The following is a 23,756-nucleotide window of genomic DNA, read 5'->3' as shown; positions in this document are numbered from 1 at the left end:
CTTATCTCTCTGACAATTACTAAACCCGGCACTGATATCTCTCTTTCTCGTTCTCTCTCTCTCTCTCGCTCTTTCACACACACACCTTAATCCCAACATAAAAACACCTATTCCCTGATCTCTCTCTCTCTCTCTCTCCTTCTCCCCCTCTCTCACTCTCTCCCTCTCCATCTCTCTCTCTGACACGTTAGACCAAGCACAGACATGCCCCCTTTTCCCTGACAGCTATCTATCGCCAGATCACTCGATCACATTTCTATTAAAATTAAATTCAGTGGGTATCCCTCCTAATTAAATTAGTTAGCCCCGGTTCAGTCTAAGATCGTCCTGTCCGGTAAGTGCCGGGCTCCCCGTTGCTTTGGCCGTTTCTCCAGCGGCAGGACTGTTGATTTTGTTACGCAACGTTTGAAATGAAAGCTGTGAACACCTGAAAGCTGTCTCTCACCGTTACGCTCACGAAGAGCCTCGAGTCTCAAGAGGATTGAGACCCAGGTGGTGTCAAACGCGCCAAAAGCCTTCGATACCAAAAAAGCACTGAGTAGCACTTTCTAGGACTAAACATTCTTCTGTTTCCCCCCCCCCCCCCCCCTCCATTTAATTTGCGTTGCAGGTTGGTTGGTGCCCTCTGCGTAAGTTCTGGTGTTTTCGGTTCTACTTGATACACATTCTGAAAGAGTTCCCCACAGCTGGATTTTTTTCAGAAACGGTACGCTGGTGAGACACTAGTTTGCACAATTAAAACTTTAACGCCCTATTTCTGATGTGATCGGGGAGCCTCACTGTTCAGGGTTTTTAAACTTTTGAAACTTTTGAATTTGAATTTAAGCTGAATTGCAATAACAGCATGGGGCCAAAAAAGTGAATTATTCTCCAACATTTATTCAGCCATAATGCTAATTAATATTGCAAGAAAAATCACTTAAAAATGTATCAATCAAACATTTATTATAAATAGCACTGTGAATTGGGTTTCAACAGGAATAATTTAAAGACCCTGTGCAATCAAAATTAATGGTTTTTTCAGAGTTTATGATAAATAACCCAAAGAAAAGATGTACTATTATAGGTGTACTATTATATTAAACATACTGCCACCTACAGGAGGATTTGGTATTGAGCTTTTGAAACCCATGTTAGTTACACAAACTACATAGTGATTTTCATTTTAAATAATCGGTGGTACATCATTTTTGTAGGGTTAAGGTTATATATATATCCTTTCCTACAACAGATCAAAATATTGACTGCATCACCTCATAAATTTTCTGAAGATTCAGAAAATTGGAATTTTTCAGCTTTAGCAGTAAGGGAACATTAAACATTCGGGAGACAGAGTTCGGTATCTGGCGAATCTAAAGGATCTGTGACGCACAGTAAGGTGTCTTTGGTTGCCTCCTATAAACTATCTTTGGGGGGTGACCTACCTGGAGGAATCTGTAATCCCAGAGGGTTTCCATGGAGACCTGCACAAGTGTTCCACGGGCTGTTTCTATGGACGCTTCTCCAGGGGTCTTTGGCATTTCCCTGGGAAGTCATGCGACGAGAAAAACAACACCTCACTAGAAAAGCTAGAACAATAAAGAAAAAAAACAAATAGGAAATAAACTGGCAAAACTTGTTCTTCAAATTAGAGTCTTGACTGATGAAATGTGCGAAGGGGTTGACATGAATACTGCCTGTGTCGAGCAAAAAGCCTATTTTTAAAAAAACACTTCCCAGACACTGCAAAAACTGCCTGCCTATACAGCATTTTTGATTCAAAACCACAACTGTAATTTAGTTTTTAAATATTAAAAACCAAAATGGACAATCAAGGCCTTTCCATCACTCCAAACCAAGCGCTGTTTTCTGCAGCAGAGACGTTCACAGAGTTGTGTGACTGAGATTCAAGCTGCAACCTCTCTGTATGTAGAACCCATTGCAGGAATACTAATGTGAGTGTTCCTGTCGGTGCCTGATGAACACACAATGTTTGTCATCCTGAAAAACACTGCTTCTGTTCCTGTGAATAAATAGCAATGTGTTGTTGTTTTTTTACATTTTCATAATCACCTTTTAATATGAAAGTTCAAGCTATAAATGCACTTTGAAACAACACAAGCGACAAAACCTGTCTGTGATATTATAGTCCCTGTGGACCAGCTCTGCACAGAGAGAGAGAGAGAGAGAGCAAAAACCCACAGAATCTTTACTGAGTCACAAGTGCAAAAATGGCTGCTACAGCTGTCTTTCAGTTTCAGTTTCATTAAGTGGCATCTGTTTGAACTTTCAAACTGTTTTCTGCTCTTGCATTCAAATTAACCCCATAAAATAAAACCAGTGTGTTTTATTCTGAGCTTTCTGTAGCTCCCGGTCATACCCCAGCTGTTTGCTGCTGAGGTTCCCACTGCTAGTGCTGTTAGCGTTGCTTTATCCTGCCGGGTTCACCTTATTTAGCTCACTGTCATAGCAAAATGATGCCATTAATACAGCAGTACTGCTCTTGCGAATTTGAACCTGCAACCCCGTTGTGTACAAGTGCAGTTCCGACACAGCTGCACACGTCCGTCCAATCACGTCTGTGCTTCTCGTGTCAATAGATTAAGGCACACTGTGTTTCTTCCTTTGAGTGAATGGTTTAAATTCAAACCCTGAACACCCCTGCAATAACATAATAGTTTGTCCCAGAAGGGCACAGGCCAAAACATTTATCCACACACATACAGCCAGTGCCTGCAGCTTTCAGCCTGGCAGTCTGCCAGCTGAACTGCACAGTCCACCAGCTGAGCTGCGCAGTTTTCCAGCTGAGCTGCGCAGTCCACCAGCTGAGCTGCACAGTTTTTCAGCTGAGCTGCGCAGTCCACCAGCTGAGCACACACATAAACATAAACACAATCACACAGACTAACAGGCGCGCACACAAACACACACATAGTGTGCGCACACAAACATGCACACAAACACACAAACGTGCACACACACACACACACACACAAATGTGTGCACACACAAACACACACAACAACGATGTCAACACTTTAGTTCCATAGCCCAGTGCTTCCCAAACATTATGATGCCAGAATCCACTTTATGAGCGTTATATTTGTTTCTATGTTAACAATTGAGTTGGGAGTCATTGAATTAGGCACAGGTCAATATTAAACAGAAGGTCAAATATTAGATTGAAATACTAATTGAATGGACACTGTACACATTATAACTTGACTGAAGTGAATACCTATGGACAGTTTATTATATACAGGACACTACTGTAAATTAGTTTTGTCTTGTATATCTCATTCCCATAGTCCTTCCTGTAGTTCAGGGTAAACAGGACAAAAGATAGCCAATGTAAGAGTAAAGAGTAATATGGCAGGTTGTGAAATGACAAGAGAGCCACAGGTGTCCCTCAGGTCTTGGTGTTAGGGGAGAGGTGTGCGTGTGTGTGTGTGTGTGTGTGTGTGTGTGTGTGTGTGTGTGAGGGAGGGAAGGGGGGGGCGGTTGGGTTCCTGGAGGTCCCTCAGAGACCACTGCTCTGAAACATATTCTCTGGATTAAACTGGTTACTGCTCCTGAGAGAGAGAGAGAGAGAGAGTGTGTGTGTGTCTGTGTACGCGTGTGCGAGCACACATGTGCATGCGCATGTGCGTCTGCGCGTACGTGCACGTGTGTACGTGTGCGTACAGGTTTGCGTATGTGTGTGTGTGTGTGTGTGTGTGTGTGTGTGTGTGTGTGTGCGCATGTGCTTGTACGTGAGTGTATGCGTGTGCGTGTGTATGTGTATGTGAGCATGCGCATGTGGGTGTGTGTGTGTGAGTATGTGTATGTGAGCATGCGCATGTGTGTGTGTGTGTGTGTGTGTGTGTGTGTGTGTCCATAGGGATGGGGGCTTGAGGATGTTTTGGGGGCAGTGGAGTGGTAGTCCTGCCTTCACAATGCCCATCTACACCAGTCCTGTAAACACTGACCTGAAACTGGCACTTCAGAACTATTCATGTTTTAAACACAAACTGAAAAACAGAACGTGTCGTTCTTCCCGCCTATTCTACCCATCACTCTGTTTATTATTGGACTCCAGCTCAGAGGGTACTGAGTGGATACTCTGACCATAGTGGAATATAAGAGTGACACATCCACACAAATATAACGTTAAGTGGACTGGCTCAAGTAGCTCATTTCAAAATTAAGTACAATGACCGTTTTAAATCAAATCTATCCCACTCTATAGCCCACCTATTCGCCATCAATATATGTGTTGTTTATTGATATGGGGTCACTTCTTTTTTTTCTTTTTTAGCAAAAAGGGCCAGGATGGGGTTTAGCAATGAAGTGAGTGTCATAAATCCCTTCGGTTAACTCCCTTAAAGGGGGGGGGGACTATTGCAGAGGTAGAAATACGGTTTATGAAGCCTTTAGTCGGTAACCCGTAGCCTACTTTACACCTCAGTTCGGTTTTGGCATAAAGACTGGATAACTTGCTTTAAAGTTATCGGGCTTTAAAGTTATTACTTTAGTATTCACTGGAAATAATGGAAAACCGTTAACAAGATAAACGCGACCTAAACACCGAAAACTGCTTTTCCAACTATTTTCATCATTACAAAACCTTGTATGGTTTAAACAGAATATTAAATGAGAAGACTAAAAAGACAAACAAACCCACCTTACTGTAGGAGAAGAACACCTGATGCGCTCGCGCCAGATGTGGGTTCTTCTGGCAGTGCGCTGTGGCGCGCGGAGCAGTCCCGCGTGCGCTGCCTGTGCAGGCTGCGCGCTTGAATGGATGCTGGAGAGGTGCAGTGTCACTGGCCCTCAGGCAGCGCGCGCCGTGATTTCTCGCTTCCTCCCAAGGCAAACTCCCACGGCGAGCCTGTTTACTCTAAGCCCTCGAACCTAAGAGAGAGAGAGAGAAGCTAGATGCAGGATGCAGGCTTCCAGTTGCGCACCTGACTGAGCACGGTACCTTCTGTGAGATGGACTAATCAGGGAGGTAAACATGCCGACAATCTTCGGATTCAAAAACAAGCTAGCCAGTGTCTGTTTCATGCTTCATTGCACGGCACAGGTGAGACCCGGTTGACAATAATTTAGTTTGAAAAGTGCATGCTGTGAACTATTATTTACGCTGGCACGGTTGTCGTTGCTAATTTCATTCTTGATCGTTATTTTTGAATGAATCTAGATTAATTTGTCAATGTTGTGAAAAAAATAGGCTATTGTCCGTCAATATACATTTGTAGCTCAGCATATTTTTTGTGGCACAACTAACATCGCGTATTCAAAGTGAGAACAAAAACAAAGATTTTCCAACACACGGTAGGCTATTTGTCAAACGTGAGTATCTGAACTGCCTGTAGCATTGTGCAATTGAGAGCCCGGTAGTTAAGGGAAGCCAGTGCTTAAACGGCGACATTCTGCTTAAAAGAATTCCACTGTTTCTGTTTGTTGAGAATTGCTTTCTTTTCAAATCTTAAAATGTTATGCGATTGGATGACGATCATACTTCTAACAAACTGAACGACTGATGTCTAAGGCTTTGGAAAACCAGAAAAAAAAACCGTTGGAAATAGTTAAATATCTATGTGACTTGTAATTGTCATATTTAAAATCCACCCGTTACTAAAAATAGCAACTGTTCATTCATGCGTTGTCTGAACACTGCAAGTAAGTTTGAAGAGGCCAGTAATGCTCGTAATGGAAACTATGAGCATGACCACTTCCTGTTGGTGCCCCCAGTGCAGCTGCGCTATCTCAAACGCCCGTGTCCGTTACATCTGAGCCCCCTGTCATGTCATTCATTTTGGCAGGTGGCTCAGTCACATCCGAGTCACGCACGAGTAACAGACGCACAGCGAGAGGAGGCGCATCTCTCGCATCCTCCCCCGTGCAACCAGCAAGCGTTCGTTCAGAAATGACTCGTCTGACTTCCACCACGGTCCCTGTTTGTCAAAGAGAGAGGTTGCTGCCTGCACAAGCACACAGCGCGAGGCTGTGGGACCCCAGATTCAATTATAAGGACGTGTACACCCAGGCAGCGAGCGACTCTGGGCCAGATCTATGCTGAGTCCGGCCTAGCAGTGCTGGCTTTTGGGTTAGAATCGGTCCAGTGGCTTTGTTGTGTGAACATGGACCCACACACACACACACACACACACACACGCTCACGCACAAACACATACACACATGCGCACATGCTCACACACACCTCACGCACCGCCTTGAGTAACTGATTGTTTGTTCTGGGGATTTCAGTGGCCTTTGTCCACCTCTCAAGCCCAGTTTCGCTGGTTTGCCAGTGTTCCTCAGTCGCTGCCTTAATTTCATCAAAGCTCGAACGGCCTCTGGTCACGTGCAGCAGTGGAGAGGGGAAGGGGGAGGCTGGCTGGAGGGCGTCTGCTAACATTAATACCCAGAGAGCCTGTGGGGATAAAAGAGAGAGAAAGGGGGTTTAAATGTAGAGAGAGAGAGAGAGAGAGAGCGAAACTCATCAGGGGAGTAGGAGGAGCGATGGAGGAGAGAGATGAGAGATGGAGGAAGAGAGAGAGAGAGAAATGTGTGTTTGTGCCAGGTATCTCGGGAGGAGTGCAGGGAGAGAGTTCTGGTCATTTATAAATTGATCATGTTTCTCTTTTCCAGGAGGTGAAGACACACAGCTCTTACGACGGAGAGTGTGAGTATGTGTGGATCTGGTGAATGGAAGCTGGATCACATGACGGGAGGTTCAGATGTTCTGCTGATCTGTGGATGTGTCTGAGTTGGATACATCCAATCAAAGGAGTTTTCGGTTTGTAGGCCTTGCAGCAATAAAATCTAGATTCACAGTGTTTGGTTTAGTTTAAATCTAGAGTCACAGACAGTGTTTATTTTAATTCTTGTCAGACAGTTTTTAGTTTAAATCTAGAGTGACAATGTTTGGTTTAGTTTAAATCTAACGAGATAGCGTTTAGTTTATATCTAGTCACAGTGTTTGGTTTAAGTTTAGAGTCACAGTAAGTGTTTAGTTTTGTTTTGAGTCAAGAGTCACAGACAGTGTTTGGTTTAGTTTAAACCTAGTCACAGTGTTTGGTTTAGTTTAAATCTGGTCACAGACAGTGTTTGTTTCTTTTCAAGACTATTTTCAAGACATTAGCTTTTGTATCTACTGACTGGCAATGGAAAAAAGTTTTGATCGTGATGTCTGTTCAGGGGAACACTTCATGTATTTTCCAGTTTTAAATGGCATCTTCCTTGATTTTTTAAGTGTAAATGTGGGATATTTCCTGGATCAGAAATTCTACTTCCTAAATAGGGGCAGTTCTTGAAGCCTGCAAGGGGATAGATTTCTGCACTGTAAAATATTGTGATGCGCAAACATCATCCTCGGACATGGATCCTCAGACCTGGGGGACCCCCTGTGCGTGTACTGGTTCTTTAAGAATTCCTTCCTTAAACACATCTCAATGCAATACAGGTTTGGCTCATTGATTTAGTTTCACTGACCGGTTAGCCATACGCTCCGCAAGTAGGATCCCAATCATTTCACCTGTCAGTCCTGATTCTTACCGAGACCGACCAGATTTTTTCCTGAATGGCCTCTTTTTTGGTGCTGGAAATATCCATCCGTACGGGTTTCTTTAAAAAAAATGTCTGGAATTTAGGTTGGCTTGTTCTATGGGCCGTATATAAATAAACAAATAGCGTAATATTATGCTAATGATGTCTACACACTCATGTCCTCTTTTTTTTTGAAAACCAAAATATGGTCATCCTAGTTTTTCTTATAGCAGAAAAGGAAAGCATTAGTCGATCTGACTGATTAGAGGTTCTGGGGTGTGAGTATAGGAGATTATTCTTCATGGCCTACATAGATAGCTATTTTTGACATAATGTGGCCTGAAGATGGGACATCATCCCTCAGTGGTCATTAAAGGTGTCTAATTAAGAGAAACTTGTTACAATACAGGGGTTGCAGTTGTCGCGTGGAAAAAAACTGCAACCGTGGATCCCCCACGACCAAGTTTGCAAGCTCATAACCCCAGAGTAGACATATGGAATGACATTCCGTATGTGTCCACAAGGGGGCGTCTTTCAGGATTTAAATGGTGATTGTTAACCCTGATTACATGGTCCAGGTCCTCATCAGCTGCTTTTGTCTATATGCTCAAGGTAATTTATTTACTTCCTGCCTGGTGGATCATTTGCTGTTGTTAAAGAGACTGATAACAGACAAATCAGCTGATGGTGTTTAGATTTTAGTCGTGTCCTTGAGTTCACTCTCTGTCACACCCGTCTCTCTCAGCTAGGTGGGGTATTCAGCAGAGAATGACCCTCCCACGGACGGCACCTCACAAATCGTAAGTGGGCTCTCGTCCCAGTCCTCCACTGAAACTCATGTGTGGCCTGATTTGGTCCTGAAGAGCTGCAAGGGCTTGTTAGTTTTTCCATTTTCACTTTAAAATCAGCAATGAGCTCAGACCAAAGAGACCGGATGAGGTGAGCTGTCTGTGCGATCAATACAGCTGCTTTATTTGATCAATTAATAGCGAAGTAACGGCAAACACTTATTTATGGCTCTCCGTAGGACTTGTCTGTTTGTTTGTCTGTCTTTCTGTCTGTCTGTCTGTCTGTCTGTCTGTGTGTGTCTGTCTGTTTGTCTGTCTATCTGCTTGCGGTTTGTCTGTCTGTCTGTGGGCTCCTGACTGAATGTTAAGTGGTGCCACCCGTAGCTGGTCTGTCTGTGAAGGTGTTCCCCAGTGAACATCCTTGCAGACAGACTCTAACATTTTAAAGAGGGGAGGTTAGACTTTGGGCCAAACACATGCGTATTCATGCGGTCATAGGCCGTCTGAAGTGTATTTGCTCATTGGCACAATTAATACACTTTGGTGCCCATTCATGCTGCAGGAGAAGATGCTAAGGGGAAGGCTAATGGAATAGCACAGTCATGTTTTCCCCCCCTTCTCTCTAGGATGCTGGTGGATGACCTGCAGCTCAGCAGTGATGACGACAACATCACAGTAAGAACACGCCCATATCTCTCTCTCTCTCTCTCTCTCTCTCTCTCTCTCTCTCTCTCTCTCTCTCTCTCTCTCTCTCTCTCTCTCTCTCTGTCTCACTTTCTCTCTGTCCCAGTGTGTGTAAAGGAGAGTGTATAACGAATGAAAAGAGAGGGAAAGAAACAGAGAGAACAGAACTGGGGTTGCTGTATATCTGCTGTATGAGTGCTGAGGATAATGAATGAGGCTGAAGCAGGCACGGGTGGTACTGAACCAAGTTTGGGCCATACCGAACCAGGCTCTGGTGGTACTGAACCCAGCTCAGGAGGGACTGGACCAGGCTCAGAAGGTACTGAGCCAGGCTCTGGTGGTACTGTACCAGGATTAATACACACTGGATATTAGTTGACTGGCAGAAATGTCTATATCTTTATATCTTCTGCACTAACAGATTAATGGAGTGTTTAGTCAATGTTGTTTACAATAACTTCAGCTCTGTGTAAAGGAATTTTGGCTTCTCTGTTTGCCTCACATAGCCAGAACCACATGGAACTGCCTGGGCCACTAGAGAAAGGTGAGTATGCTTTTTACAGTACTATTTTATCTTATTATCCATCCATCCATCTATTATCTTTACCCGCTTATCCTGGGCAGGGTCATGGAGCCTATCCCAGTGCATCGGGCAAGTGAAAGGAATACACCTTGGCTGCCAATCTATCACAGGGCACACACACACACCATTTACTCACACACTCATACCTACGGGCAATGTGTGCTCATGTCTCTGCGCATTTATCCGTGAGTGTGTGTGAGTATTAAACGCTGATGTTGACGTGCAGCTCTGCAGAGCAGCAGTGGTCACACACACATGGCAGGAGGCTGAGGGCTCCCAACTCCAACTCCAGCTCCAGCTCCAGATCCGGCTCCAGCTCCAGGTCCAGGTCCAGCTCCAGCTCCAGCTCCAGTTCCAGCTCTTCCAGGTCCTTCAGTGACTCGGGTGGCAGTGCCCAGCGCTCATGCAGTCGCAGCCCAGAGATTCACCCTGACCCTGGGCCCCCAGCCCCCACATGGCCCCTGACCAGCAGCATGGAGGAGGTACGCCAGCTAGACGCTCTGCTGTACTGCATTACTTATTCTATCTCTCTCTCTCACTCTCTCTCTGTCCATCTCTCTCTCTGTCTCTCTCTCTCTCGCTATCGTTAGCTCAGACATTCCGCTGATCTTTTTTATTTCCCTCCTTCCTCTCTCAGATAGAGCCACCCTCCCCAACACAGTGGCATTTGAACCGCTGGCTGAACAAAGTGAGAAAAAGACAGGCCTCTGGCGACCAGGAGCAAAGCGTGGAGGCGGAGCCAGCCTCGAACCCGGACTCCGACAGCGTCCAATCCCCCGGGGGAACCTGGAGGGGGGACCACAGCCCCGCGCCGAGGGACGTCCAAAGCCCCAACTACAGTCCCGCTCCCAGCCCCACTTTCAATTACAGCCCCAGGTCTAGCAGCCCCGACCTCAACTCCAGCGACAGCCGCCCTGCCAGTCCCGCTCTATGCCCTGATTTCACACCTCACCTTCAGCCCAGCCTCTATGCACGCCAAAGCCCAAATCCTAATCACAGCCCCATGTCTCCTTCTCAGCCTGATAACAGGATGATTGCCCAGCACTGGCCCAGTGCTGAGTCGAACCGCAGATATAGCACTAGTCCTAGTCCCAGTCCCAGGCCTTACCCTCAGCCTAAATCTAGCCACAGCCCTAGTAACAGGCATTATTTTAAGACTAAATCTAGCGTCAGTCCTAGTGCTAGGCATCACTCTAAGCCAAAATCTAGCCTCAGCCCTATTCCATACTCTAAGCATAAACGTAGCGTTAGCCCTAGTGCCAGGCCTCATTCTCAGCCCAAATCTAGCCTCAGCCCTAGTCCCAGGCCTCACTCTAAGCCTACATCTAACCTCAGCCCTAGTTATAGGCCTCACTCCAAGCCAAAATCTAGCCTCAACCCCAGGCATCACTCTAAACCTAAATCTAGCCTCAGCCCTAGTTCTAGGCCGCAGCCTGAGCCTAAATCTAGCCTCAGCCCTAGTTCTAGGCCTCACTTAAAGCCTAAATCTAGCCTAAACCCCAGGCATCCTTCTAAGCCTAAATCTAGCCCTAGTCCTACTTCCAGACATCATTCTAAGTCTAAATCGAGCCTCAGCCCAAGTTCCAGGCCTCACTCAAAACATAAATCTGTCCCCAACCCCAAGCCTATTTCCCAGCCTAAATCTAGCCCTAGTCCTCAGCCTCACTGTCAGCCTAAGTCTGGGCACAGTTCCAGGCTTCACTCTAAGCCTAAATCTAGCCTTAGCCCTAGTCCCAGACATCACTCAAAGCCTAAGTCTAGCCTTAGCCCTAGTCCCAGACATCACTCAAAGCCTAAATCTAGCCTTAGCCCTAGTCCCAGACATCACTCAAAGCCTAAGTCTAGCCTTAGCCCTAGTCCCAGACATCACTCGAAGCCTAAGTCAAGCCTCAACCTTAGTCCCAGACATCACCCGAAGCCTAATTCTGATCTTAGCCTCAGTTCCAGGCCTCAGCCTAAATCCAGCTCTCACCCACAGCCTCACTCTCAGCCTAAATCTATGTCAAGTTCCAGACCTTTCTCTCAGCCTAAACCGAGCCTGAATCCCAGCTCTAATCCTACAGTGAAGTTACACGCCAAACCTTCCCATTCCCAACATAGGAAGCCCTCCTCTGGAGTGATGGAGAGCGAGGTGGATGGCCAGAAAATGCCGCTTGCCTCCCAGAGAAAGGAGGTGCCAAAACATCTTTGGGTTAGGGAATCTGAGGATGAGGAGGACAGGAGGAAGGAGAGGAAAGAGAAGAAGAGAAAAGAGAAGGAGGAGAGGAAGAAAGAGAAAATGGGGAAGCAAGATAAAGGGAAGGAGAGAGGGAAGACGCATGAAGTCGAAGCCCCAGCCGTGCAGCCCAAAGAGAGGCTCCACATGACCACCCAGAGGCCTCAGAAGCCCGCACCGGACCAGGAGAGGGAGAGGAAGAAGAAGAAGAGACGGAAGACTGAAGAGACCTCCGTCCCAGAGCCTAAGGCACCCCTGCCCCCCTCTCCTCCCCGCAAGCCCGTCATATCCCCCACGGACTCTTCCTCGGAGTCGGAACCCGGGCCCCAACCGACGTCCTCCACCACCACCGCCAAGGTCCTGGCGGACTCCACCTCTGGCCAGAGGCTGGGCTCCAGGGGGCAGCAGAGCAGAGCCGAGAAGCCCCGGACGGTCCAGCTGAATTTGGGCCGCCCCAGGCCGGCCGACTCCACCTCCGGCCAGAGGCCCAGCTCCAGAGAGCAGCCGGGCAGGGCGGGAAGGCCCAGGAAAGCCCAGCAGAACTCGGGCCGCTCCGGCTGCTGGGCCGAAGAGGCCCCGGTGGAGAAGCACGGCGGGCAGGGGCAGCACAAACTGTACACCCTGGTGCCGTTTGGCCGCACCGGGGGCACCCTTGGCCACGGGCGCTCGCCCCCCTCCTCCCAGTACTCCCGCGCCCGCAGTCTCAGGTCCCTTAGGGTGAGGATCGACCTCACCCTCCTGCCGGGCCCCCCCGAGGCCACCCGCACCTCCCGCGCCCGCTCCTCCTCATCCTCGTCTTCGTCATCCTCGCTCAAGAAGGCTCGCCGGAAAGGGGGTGCCAAGCGTCTGTGCTCCCCTCAGTCGGACCAAAAGAGGAGGCGCAAGGTAAGACCCCCGACAGCATCCCGAGAGAGAATGAAATGAATGAATGAATGAATGAATCACTGCATTTTTGTAGTGCTTTTCCAGATGCTCAAAGTGCTTTACGGTGATGAGGGAAAAACTCACCTCAACTGCCACCAATTTGCGTCACCCACCTGGGTGATGCACGACAGCCATTTTGCGCCAGAACGCTGGCCACACAGCTGAGGTGGGGAGGGAGAGCTAATTTGATCAGGGGATGATTAGGTGGCAGGTTTAGAGAGCCAGGTTGGGAATTTAGCCAGGACACAAGTGTCTTGATGGGCAAGCACCTTGAAGTTTTTTTTTGGAAAGTAATCCAACCATAGAGAAAGTTTATGGACATATTTTACGACAGAAGGAATGACCCCTTCAGGGCAGATTTTAACTGTTGTGGAAGCTCCATAGATACTTTCCAGAGTGAAGGGGACAGGCATCATGCAGTGTGTATCCATGTTTGTGTGCCAGTACCCATGTCCTGTTTCAGTGGCAGTTATTTGAGTCACTTGTCTGTTCCCCCAGTATGAAGAGGTAGATCTTTGGAAAGATGGCAAGCAGAACCACGATCCCCCACCAAACTGGGCAGGTTCCACTGGCAAGACCCCTGTGGAAACTCACACCGACACCAGACTCAACAAGTATGGCCTCTACACACCTGTACACATTACCACACGGCCACACGCACAACCGGAGCCACCCACAACCAGACCTTTCCTTGCCATACACACATGCACCTTCTGTCACACACACACACACACGAGCAAAGGTATTTACCTCATTCACATACACGTACCTGCTTTCCTCCCAAATGTTTGGACAGATGCAAAGAGGATCGACCAGCCAGTAAGCGGAAGCCCCTGTCACCCCTCTCCCCTCTGACGGCTACCCCAGAGCCCCCCAAGAATGTGGAGGTACCCCTGCCCCCTGTCAAGGCAAGAATGGAAGAGCCACCTGTTCAGAAGACACAGACTGAGGTGAGACACGTTCACGGAGGCACTGCAGTCCAGTAGAGCAAAGTACAGGGAAGATTCCAGAAAACTGTTCTACAGAGAGAGTACAACACAGCTATGATTGAGATAATACAGGTCAGTTAGGACACTGTGTCTGATAGTACAGGTGACTTAGGACATTGATAGTACAGGTGGGTTAGGACTCTGTGTTTGACAGTACAGGTGAGTTAAGACACTGTGTTTGATAGTACAGGTGAGTTAGGACACTGTGCTTGATAGTACAGGTGAGTTAAGACACTGTGTTTGATAGTACAGGTGAGTTAGGACACTGTGCTTGATAGTACAGGTGAGTTAAGACACTGTGTTTGATAGTACAGGTGAGTTAGGACACTGTGCTTGATAGTACAGGTGAGTTAAGACACTGTGTTTGATAGTAAAGGTAAGTTACAGTAGGATATTTTGTTGGATAGTACAGTTGAGTTAGTCTGTAACTCAGCAGGTTACCTGTTGCTCTTCAGATTCCGATGGGCCGGCAGCAAGGCCCCCCCAAGTCTGTGTGCGAGTACCAGAGTATCCGCCCCCCCCAAACCCAAACTACGGGCCACAGACAGGGTCCGTCCATCAGGGACATGTGAGTGACGCTCTTACTCCCCCCCCCCCTCCCTTTCCAACCACTCTTTTAAACGTGGCAGTGTTTGTGATGCGAAATGTGCTCTGTCCCCCACCTCCCCAAACCCACCCCCCAGCGCCCTGCAGGTGGAGCGCTACATGCTCGAGGCGAAGAGACTGAAGCATCGGGCCGACTCCATGGTGAGCTGCTTTTAATTACCGTCTTCGTAGCTCGCAGACAGCGGTGTGAAGGGACGCCTCATAGTAATACGGCATGCATTTTTAACGGAAGGGTAGTTATGAATTGGCCATTAGCATGTGAGGCATTTCCTGTGGGAGGGAAGACAAGACTTTTCCCCTCTCATCTCCTCTCCTCTCCTCTCCTCCTCCTCCTGTTCTGTCCTCCTCCTTCCCTGTGGGGACCCAGGTGGACCGCTTCGGGAAGGTGCTCAACTATGTGGACGCCGCTCTGTCTTTCATGGAGTGCGGGAAGGCGGTGGAGGAGGGGCCCCTGGGGGCCAAGTCTCCCTACAGCATGTACGCTGAGACAGTGGAGCTGATCAGGTGAGTCTCTCATGCACACACACACACACGCACACACAGGCATGTGCACAGACACACACACACGTACATACAGACACACACACACACACGTGCGCACACACACACACACACACAGGTGTGTGCAGAAACACACACACACACACACACATGCGCACACATACACTCACACGCAAATATGTACACACACATACATGTGTGCACACACAAACACACAGATACACACGTACGCGCACACACACACACACACACACACACAGTAAGGATAACACACTTCTGTCATTGTCAGGTACGCACTGAGGTTGAAGAAATACCAGGGATCCAAGGCCAGTAACGAGGATAAGCAGCTGGCGGTGCTGTGGTGAGTTTACCCCCTGCTGGCCCTAAATCCATCATTCAATGATCATTTATTCACTATTTACTCATTTACTAACCATCTACTCGTCATTTACTCACCATTTACTCATCCGTTACTAATACCTTACTCATCATCAATGCTGGTGCTTGTTTGTACAGAGCTTACACGCATGCTTTTTTCACATGACGGTTTTGATTCACTGTTTGAACAGCAGCAACTTGTGCGTGTTTTTGAGTGTATGTTTACGTGCGTGTCTGTGTGCTATTGGAGTTTCCGGTGTCTGGCTCTCCTCTACTGGCGAATGTTCAGACTGAAGAAGGACCACGCCATCAAGTGCTCCAGCGCCCTGCTGGAATATTTCAAGGTGCACTCTCCCACCCTCCAGCGTCTTCCATTAGCACAAGGAAAAGCCAGCACCCCCCCCCCCATTTCATATCATACCCATAGCCTCTATACTCTTTTATAGTTAGGACATTCTCACATCCTAGTTCCTAGAACTGGACACAGTGCTTTAAAGGTGGTGAAAGTAAAAGTGTGCTTTTCTGTCATTTCTAGGGGGGTGGGGGGCTGGGGGGGTGTGTGAAAGGCAGAGTAAGATTTTTGCTTTTTCTAATGGTGCTTATCCAGGTCTTCTTCTTCTTCTTCTTCTTTTCCTCCAGAACACCCCCAACTCCTTCCTGCCCCCCTGGAACGCCACAGGAAAGTAAGGAATCTTCCTCAGCTCTAGGCGACCTTTGGAGATAACAGTTAAAATTTTAAATCAGAAGCATTGAAACATTTCTAACAAAGTCTAAACATGTGCTTGGAAATTAACCCAAGGGGGAAGAGTCACCCCTTTCCAGGGGCTTCCAAACAGGGTTCTACCAAAGCTGGTCCTTGCAATGTTTACTTAGCATCTGATCAACGTGAGATGAAAACCAGCAGACACTGTGGTCCTGCAGGGCTGTGGAGTTTCGGCAGAACACAGATGTGTTTAGGTGTGTTTTTTGCGGCAGAGCCTTTTTTTGTTCGCGTACAGACGCCGTGCTTCTCCTCTCACCACAGGGACTCTGGGGTGCCCTCTTCCACGAACCCCTCGCCCCCCCTTCACTGCTCGCCCTCTGCCTCCATCAGCATTCCCCAGCACGTCCACCAGATGGCGGTGGAGCACCTGGAGATCACCAACAGCGTGCTCTACAGTTACGAGTACTGGGAGGTGGCCGACAACCTGGCTAAAGAGAGCAAAGGTTAGCAAGTCTGAAAGAAACGGACAGAGCGTAAACCTATATACCAGACCTGAGTAAGATACTTTATTTTAAATACTTTCACCGTTTAAACAACAGTAAATTCATGCAGACTTTCAAAGAAATGCTTTTTCACCAATGTTCCGAACAAAATTCGTACTCTCATACGATTCTGTATTTTTATGTTAGTAACATTTCTTGTTGGAAAAAAATCTGCTGGAGGGTTTTTTCAAATATGCAGTTGACTAAGATCTGTATAAATACACAGAGAGCATCAGGAAGTCAACTGTAAATGATGTGGCTGTAAAAAATGACCTTCCTCCCTCGCTCTTTTCCCTCCCTCTTCCCCCTCTCTCTTTCCCTCTCTCTCTTTCCCTCTCTCTCCTCTCCAGAGTTCTTCAGCTACCTGAATTCCCTGATGGGGCCACTGACGCTCCAGAGCAGCATGGCTCACATCGTGCGCTACACCAGACAGGGCCTGCAGTGGATACGCGCCAGCGTTAAGCTGACTTAACACCCAAACCCCAGGTTTAAGAGCCAGCATCAAGCTGACTTAACGCCCAAACCCCAGGTGTAAGAGCCAGCGTTAAGCTGACTTAACACCCAAACCCCAGGTTTAAGAGCCAGCATCAAGCTGACTTAACACCCAAACCCCAGGTTTAAGAGCCAGCGTTAAGCTGACTTAACACCGGGACGGCAGGTTTAAGAGCCAGCGTTAAGATGACTTAACACCCAAACCCCAGGTTTAAGAGCCAGCGTTAAGCTGACTTAACACCGGGACGGCAGGTTTAAGAACCAGCGTTAAGCTGACTTAACGTCGGGACCCCAGGTTAAGTGGCAGCCTTGAGTTGACTTAACTTAACGTCTGGACCCCAGGTTTATGGCCAAAGTTAAGCCGACTTAGCACTCAAAACCCAGGTTTAAGAGCCAGTGCTAAGTTGACTTAGCACCCGGACCCCAGGGTTAAAGCCAGCGTAAGCGACTTCACCGCCCAGTTAACCCAGGTTGACGGAGGATGGATATTAACAAGCAGTACTGGGTCTGTACTGTAGCACCCCGTCCCAGTGTTAAAGGCCAGCGTTGCGTACTTTAGGCCCAGACCCCAGGTATGAGATTGGTACCCACAGTCTCAGTATCTGGTAAGGCACTGTCCCAGTGTATAGATGGGCCCTACGGTCTGGTATCTGTTAAGGCTCTGTTCCAATATGTGGATTGGGACCCACAGTCCAGTATCTGTTAAGGCACTGTTACACTGTGTGGATGGGCCCCACAGTCCGGTATCTGTTAAGGCTCTGTTCCAGTGTGTGGATGGGCCCCACGGTCTGGTATCTGTTAAGGCTCTGTTCCAGTATGTGGATGGGGCCCCACGGTCTGGTATCTGTTAAGGCTCTGCTCCAGTGTGTGGACGGGCCCCACGGTCTGGTATCTGTTAAGGCTCTGTTCCAGTGTGTGGATGGTAGTGTGGCCAGCAACCCCACAGGATGATGTGTTATTGGTGTCAGCAGTGCCCGGGGATGGGAGGGTTTCAATTGGCTGGAACGATGGGATCTCATTACGCACGCAAGTCCACCTGTTGAGCTGTGAATGAGCTGCGTCTTCCTCAGACTCATGTCTGTGCGACCTGCGCCCTGTGACCTGTGATCTGACCTGTGGTGGGATAAGAAGCAGTGGCTGACGTCACACACTCTGGACGAGAGCACATGCTTGTCAGCGCTCTCCTGATTCGACAGCAGAGCCTGTAGCATTGAGCACTAATGAATGTGATTGGGCTACAGTCCAAACTTTGGAGAAAAAGCTTCTTAAAAAACAAAAAACAAAACAAAAAACACTGTTTTTTTTCTACTCTTTATATTGTGTCATTTTATACATTTTTTACCTTTTATATACATGCATTTGGACAAAGTGTATTTTGGAGTTAATGTCTTTTTTATCCTCACACTCATTTAAGTTGTTTATAATATTGTTATTTAATAATGCTTCTGTTCAAATAGGTCTATTTATGAAGTTAATGTAATTAGGGTATCACACAGGTGCATTTCATTGTGTCAAAAGTATTTTGCTCCACTAAATTTTCTGTCTAAACATGGGTTTGTGGTTTGTGTTTGTGTATGTGTGTGTATATGTGAGCGTGTATGTGTGTGTACATGTGTGCGTGTGTATGTGTGTGTATGTGTGCAGTATGTGTGTTTGTGTCCATGTGCATGTGTGTATGTGTGTGTGTACATGTATGTGTATGTGTGTGTATCTGTATTTGTGTGTGTGTGTGTGTGTGCACCTGTGATAAAGATAAGCAAAGAAGGCTGTGCAAAATGAATGCAGGTAATGTGTGTTTTGGGCCTCTAACACCTGTGCAGGACTGTGTTCTAAATGAACTGGCATAGGGAATGAAGGTTCTTGGTACCTGATACAGAAGCACAGAGAATTCCTGCTTTTCCTTTCTTTTCGCCTGCTACCTTTTAATTCTCCATCTCTTACACACTAGTCTGCCTACAGCTGTCTCATTGGCCAATAGGCAAACGGCTACAGTCGCTGGCTGGCTTCACCATCCGCTATTTGAAACCATAGCAACAGGGGCTCGGCCAATGAGGTGACAGCTATACGGAGTCTGACGCATGACATGGAACTCCACTTAAATGAGCAGAATGAAAGGCCTCGCACAGAGAGAAGGACCCTAACCTTAATAGGAGACGCTCTTTGTGACGAGACGGTAAAACAGCTGTCCTGAGCTGCAGTCGTTATGAAGATCGCGTGGCACGCACCACAATGAGTGACCGGGTTCCCTGGTGTCCCGGGAAACATTTACTAAACCCAGTTCTTTCATTCCGGTGTTCTGGTGTTAGGATGGGGTCACCCGCTAACTCAAGTGCGCACGTTTTCTTTACGTTTTGCCTCTTTGTGTTTGGCCACTCACGGAATCGTTAGCGCGTAGCAAGGGCTGCCCCTCCCTCACAGAAACCCAGGGATGGCTTAGGTGTGCCATTATCTCTCCAGGTGAATGACCTGAAGAAAGCAAATGTTGTGATGCTACTGAAATACTCCGGCCTGACAGAAATGACGGGATGGATCATGTATGAATTCACAGGTCACAACAGTGAAGATGTTTGTGGTTCTTCCTTTTGGCGAAAAATTGTGATTTTGTGTGTAAATCACTTAATAGTACAGTGAGTGAAACCTGAACCTTCTTCTCCTGGTATTGTAAATGGACAAGCATGTAAGATTGTAAGACTCTGACATACCATTTCAAAAATTGTGTTGAATATAGATGTTTCGCATTAATGGAAAACATCCATTTTCATCAACAACAAAAAATTCCGGCTGTATTGGTTTTACTCAACAAAGTGTTGCTGAACATCCTGATGAACAGTATGATTTTACCTTCAGTAGGCCCACTCCCAGCAAGCTATACAACTTCTGGCTACTCCTGGCTACAAAGGTGCAATTGTGCAACCCACCCCTCTATGCGAGCTTTCAGTTGATGTGAATATCCTTTGGCATAATTTTATGTTCTTGTAATCTGTTGTATTTACATTCAACACGTTTAGCTATAGGTAAGTTATTGGTAGTTTTGAAATGGTACTGTTGTTTTTTTTGTTCATTTCAGTAATATTCCAATGGGACACTGTCATTCACTTTCCGGATATTTCCCCCTTTAGAACCTTCATTCGGAGAAACATTTGTAGCCCACAAGCTGACCAATTATGTTTTGCTTTTTCGGTTTTGCTGCAAATGAACCCATGTTTCGCAAGAGGGCACCATCGCCCTGCATTAGACGGAGTTCACTCTTTTCCAATGGTTTTACGCTATAGATACATCCTGCAGTTTGAATCCAAATTAAAAGTCGGCCGCTTTTCTTTATTAAATAACTCCCAAGTGCTATTCGAGTAAGTAGCAACATCTGTGGGTGACAGAAGGTGCCAGGAAAATGTCTGAGGCTTTGTTTAGAAAAATGTTTGCACTTAAAACCTGTCCTTTGTAGTACAGAATATACCATGTTCATAGCAATACGTAACCGTGCTATACAATGCAGTGCAATATACACGCAATTCTATATACACATCAACTTGTTATTTACTTGGAAAATGTCTGAGGCTTTGTTTAGAAAAATGTTTGCACTTAAAATCTGTCCTTTGTAGAACAGAATAGGCCTATACCATGTTCATAGCAATACGTAACCGTGATATACAATGCAGTGCAATATAGCCTACACGGAATTTTATATACACATTAACTTGTTATTTATCAATACATTAGGTGCACCCTGTGATAGTCTACAGTTAAGTGCTACTGCACTGCTTGCGTCGGTCTTTTAATATTCAGTCTCGCATGAAGTCGGGGACACTTCGGGACACGACAGGACACACTGTACTTGAGACCACGTGTGCAGCCCGCCTGAGTCTCGTTTCATTTTGATGATGCCGTTTGCAACGGCTTGGCGTATTGCAGCCCCGATCTATAAGGCTTCCCGCTATTCCTCCCCACCCGCGAGGAGAGCGCAGCCCGCATTAGCCGCCATGCGTCAGAATGCGTCGCAACGTGCCAGGGTTTCTGAGGACACACTCCCAGACATGGGTAAAAACCCGCCAGCCAAACCCCGAGACGGGCCTTTGTCTAACTCCTGTGCTGACATCGTTTTTTGTTTTTGTTTTTTTCAGGTCAACGTCACAAAATGCATGTATAGCTAGTGTTGGCAACGGCAGCTAAATGTAACAGTACACGTTCAAATGAAGCAGAGACAACAGTTGTCTGTCGTTCATTCTCATTTCGAGTAGCATAGATTGAAAACGTTGCGTAATTGTTCATGGACTCTAAAATACTGAGTAGGCAGGCCTCAGATGTAACGTATTTATGAGCAAATCTGTCCACCGCAACGGAAATCCTGCGTCCAAGAATGTTTACTGTAGTAATTTGGTACCTGTAGTAGCCTCGGCTTGTCGCGAGCTTGACAGACGGGGAGAAAACAAATAGAAATGGGAGGAGACGAATTCCACCAATAGCAGCCAACGGCCTAGTCAATGAATCTAGGCGGTGAGAGAGTGAATGTGCGAGAGGCGGGGAGTGAGCCTGGCCGGGCTGCATCCATCACCGCGCTGCGTCAACTGCAACGGCACCGGATGACCGCAGCGGGGCGCTATTACACCAGCGCTCCGCAGCCAGGCTGTCACTGTGTGACCCGGCTGGGAGGAGGGTACGAGGCGGAAAACGGCGAGAGGAGGAGCCGGGGACAGACGAAAGCAGCTGGAAATGAAGAAAGAGGGAGAAGGTGATCGAGAGTGATCATTGGTCTGACTCTTCCACTGCCACAATAACATGTCCAAATCGGAAGCCCCCGAGACACAAAGACAACGACGGTAAAACTCAAAAAAAAATATTTTTGTAAATACCACAGCCCTTGCGACGAGAAAGGAACGGATTGGCCTACGGACATAGCGATGAGCACCTTGCTCTAAAAGAAAGAACCAAACACAATACAAGAGGAAAGAAAAGGTAAGCACGGTTTTCCACGGATTAAGTCGCCAGCTCGCTACTACACAACAGCGAGCGCCCCAGACAACCCATCCGCCGCGGCTCCACTTATGTAACAGTGGGCTGCTTTTGCATGGCATGCCCACAGCCACGGCTCTTCGGCTGCTGACTGGCGCGGCGGTCGGCGCTGTGCTCGCGAGCTCCGATGCATGAAACGGGGGGGGGGCTCTGACATTTGTTGTCGGTGTCACGGGTGTAGCTAGTTAGCCAGCTTAGCTAACTTGCCCGGACTTGTAGGCGTAGTTTGCGTGCTGCGCGTTTTTAGGCCGGTGTTTTGGGTCGGACTCCCCCGTCCCACCCACGACTTCAGTGCAATCACATGGGGGCCGCGCTAGCACAAACACGGAGCAGCACGCGCGGCGGAAAGCGTGGTTTGTGTGGTAGTTGCGAACGTTTGTCTTTCGCACGCAGACTGCAGGCTCGCCAAGTGTCTGGGCGCAGCTTTGAAGAGAAAGTGATTGTGAACGTGAGCTTGTGCGCAAACCGCTATTAACGACGGGCTTGCAGGCTGCTTTTTGGAGAGCAGGGTGTCCGGAGCGGCAGTGTGTCTGGCTTTTGGTCTGCGTGTAGCAGGGTGGGGGTGGGTGAAAGCGATTGCCCGCAACAACCTCTCTCTCCCAGACGTCTTACTTTCAGCCAGATCACGTCGATCGCACCCTGCAGATCTAACCCCGGCGACCCCACGTGAAGTGACATCTTAAAAATATAAATAGCTGGTTTGTGTCTCACTGCCCGCCTTGCTGTGTTGCCCAGAATTAGTTATAGTGTAACTCAGCGTCATAAATAATCCAACAATTTTTTTTTGTACTGAGCAAATGAATGCAGTTTTCCTCTTTCAGTTTACTCTGCGTCACTTCTATATTTTCTTCACAGATCCTTAGATATTGTTTACCTGGCACAGGTATGAGAATGTTTCATTTTTTTATGATACAGCAACTTCCCTCAAGCCAGATTCACTCTAAATATTTATTTAGACCCTGAAGTCCCATCTAAGTGGGGACAATTGCTTTCGTAAACACATGCTTGTTTTTTCTGTGAATTCCGTTTCTTTGTCTTTTTCTCCCGAGCGGTGTCTCTGCGTTTGTTGCCCGGGCTGTTGAGCGCAGGTTCCGGGCTCCTGTTTGTAACTGTCGCCGGCAGTGGATGCCAGACGGTATCCGGGTCCCCAAGGAATTAACTACCGACTCCAATCTCTGAAATTACTCCTCTGTGACTGTGACGGCTATGTACAAGCCTGCATTAAATAATTAATTTTAAAAAAACATTTTTTTCCACCAAAGTACGAACTCGATATAGTCTATCAAACCCTCTTGAAAGTTGCCAGGTCTGCAGAGTACCCTCGCAGTTACTCAACATGCCGTTGATTGGCCCTCGTGGTGGCGCTATTGTAGCGGAGTTTTGCTGTCTTTATTTTTAAGCCGCAGAAGTTCACACGTCCAAGCAGATCTCCCGATTTCCATGATCCCATGCTAGGAAACGTGGCTTCTGCGGGCCAATGAATCCAGCCTGTTTCTGGCAATATGAACCTCATAAACTGCTTGGCATCGGACCGGTAACCTGCCCTAACTCGTTGTTTAGGAAGTGCTCTTTTGAAGGTTATCACATCAATCAGTGCTGTGCTCCCGGGCCCTATACTCTGGAAGGGAAAGCATATGATTGGCAGTTGTGAACTGAAGAAAGGAGGGAATAATGACAACTTTTTTTTTTCTTTGAGTGATGCATCCCCCGCTGCTTTACACAGTAAAGTGTCCAGTGCTAATTCAGCTCGACCAGGCACAGATAACTTTTGGTCCAATAGAACTAACTGTTATCTGGTAGACCCTGTGTATTTTCAAGGTCATCAAAGTTGA

At 47.4% G+C, this 23,756-nt stretch overlaps 2 protein-coding genes and 1 long non-coding RNA gene across 12 annotated transcripts in view; all 3 read left to right on the top strand.

The window, feature by feature from the left end:
- The first annotated feature begins 4,394 nt into the window (after positions 1-4,394).
- aff3 (AF4/FMR2 family, member 3) lies at positions 4,395-17,355 on the top strand. 10 transcript variants are annotated; one of them, XR_010325832.1, is made up of 18 exons: positions 4,395-5,044; positions 6,616-6,649; positions 8,258-8,312; positions 8,927-8,975; positions 9,491-9,528; positions 9,794-10,049; positions 10,205-12,667; positions 13,205-13,320; positions 13,503-13,656; positions 14,151-14,263; positions 14,379-14,442; positions 14,669-14,805; positions 15,092-15,163; positions 15,431-15,524; positions 15,820-15,863; positions 16,205-16,386; positions 16,776-17,212; positions 17,302-17,350. XR_010325832.1 is itself a non-coding variant. In XM_064310957.1 (18 exons), the coding sequence occupies exons 1-17, from the start codon at positions 4,976-4,978 to the stop codon at positions 16,895-16,897; spliced, it is 4,062 nt and encodes a 1,353-aa protein (XP_064167027.1). In that variant the 5' UTR covers positions 4,395-4,975; the 3' UTR covers positions 16,898-16,911; positions 17,170-17,355. The 10 variants fall into 10 exon arrangements, 9 of the variants coding, with proteins under 9 accessions (XP_064167027.1, XP_064167035.1, XP_064167034.1 ...); XM_064310957.1 differs by having other exon boundaries at positions 16,776-16,911; positions 17,170-17,355; XM_064310965.1 differs by having other exon boundaries at positions 4,395-4,969; positions 8,262-8,312; positions 16,776-17,355.
- Positions 17,356-17,386: 31 nt separating this feature from the next.
- Positions 17,387-18,465, top strand: LOC135240933 (uncharacterized). The gene is made up of 2 exons (XR_010325836.1): positions 17,387-17,422; positions 17,511-18,465. It is a non-coding gene; the product is annotated as an uncharacterized LOC135240933 (long non-coding RNA).
- Positions 18,466-21,407: 2,942 nt separating this feature from the next.
- rev1 (REV1 DNA directed polymerase) overlaps positions 21,408-23,756 on the top strand; it is a 34,921-nt gene continuing 32,572 nt past the window's right edge. Inside the window, exon 1 of the mRNA XM_064310987.1 lies at positions 21,408-21,867. The gene's annotated coding sequence lies outside the window, so the exon portion shown is untranslated. The remainder of the gene's footprint in view (positions 21,868-23,756) is intronic.

The sequence above is a fragment of the Anguilla rostrata genome, chromosome 15 (genome assembly GCF_018555375.3).
Source record: "Anguilla rostrata isolate EN2019 chromosome 15, ASM1855537v3, whole genome shotgun sequence".
NCBI classification, from domain to species: domain Eukaryota; kingdom Metazoa; phylum Chordata; class Actinopteri; order Anguilliformes; family Anguillidae; genus Anguilla; species Anguilla rostrata.
This window is presented reverse-complemented; position numbering and strand designations above follow the sequence as displayed.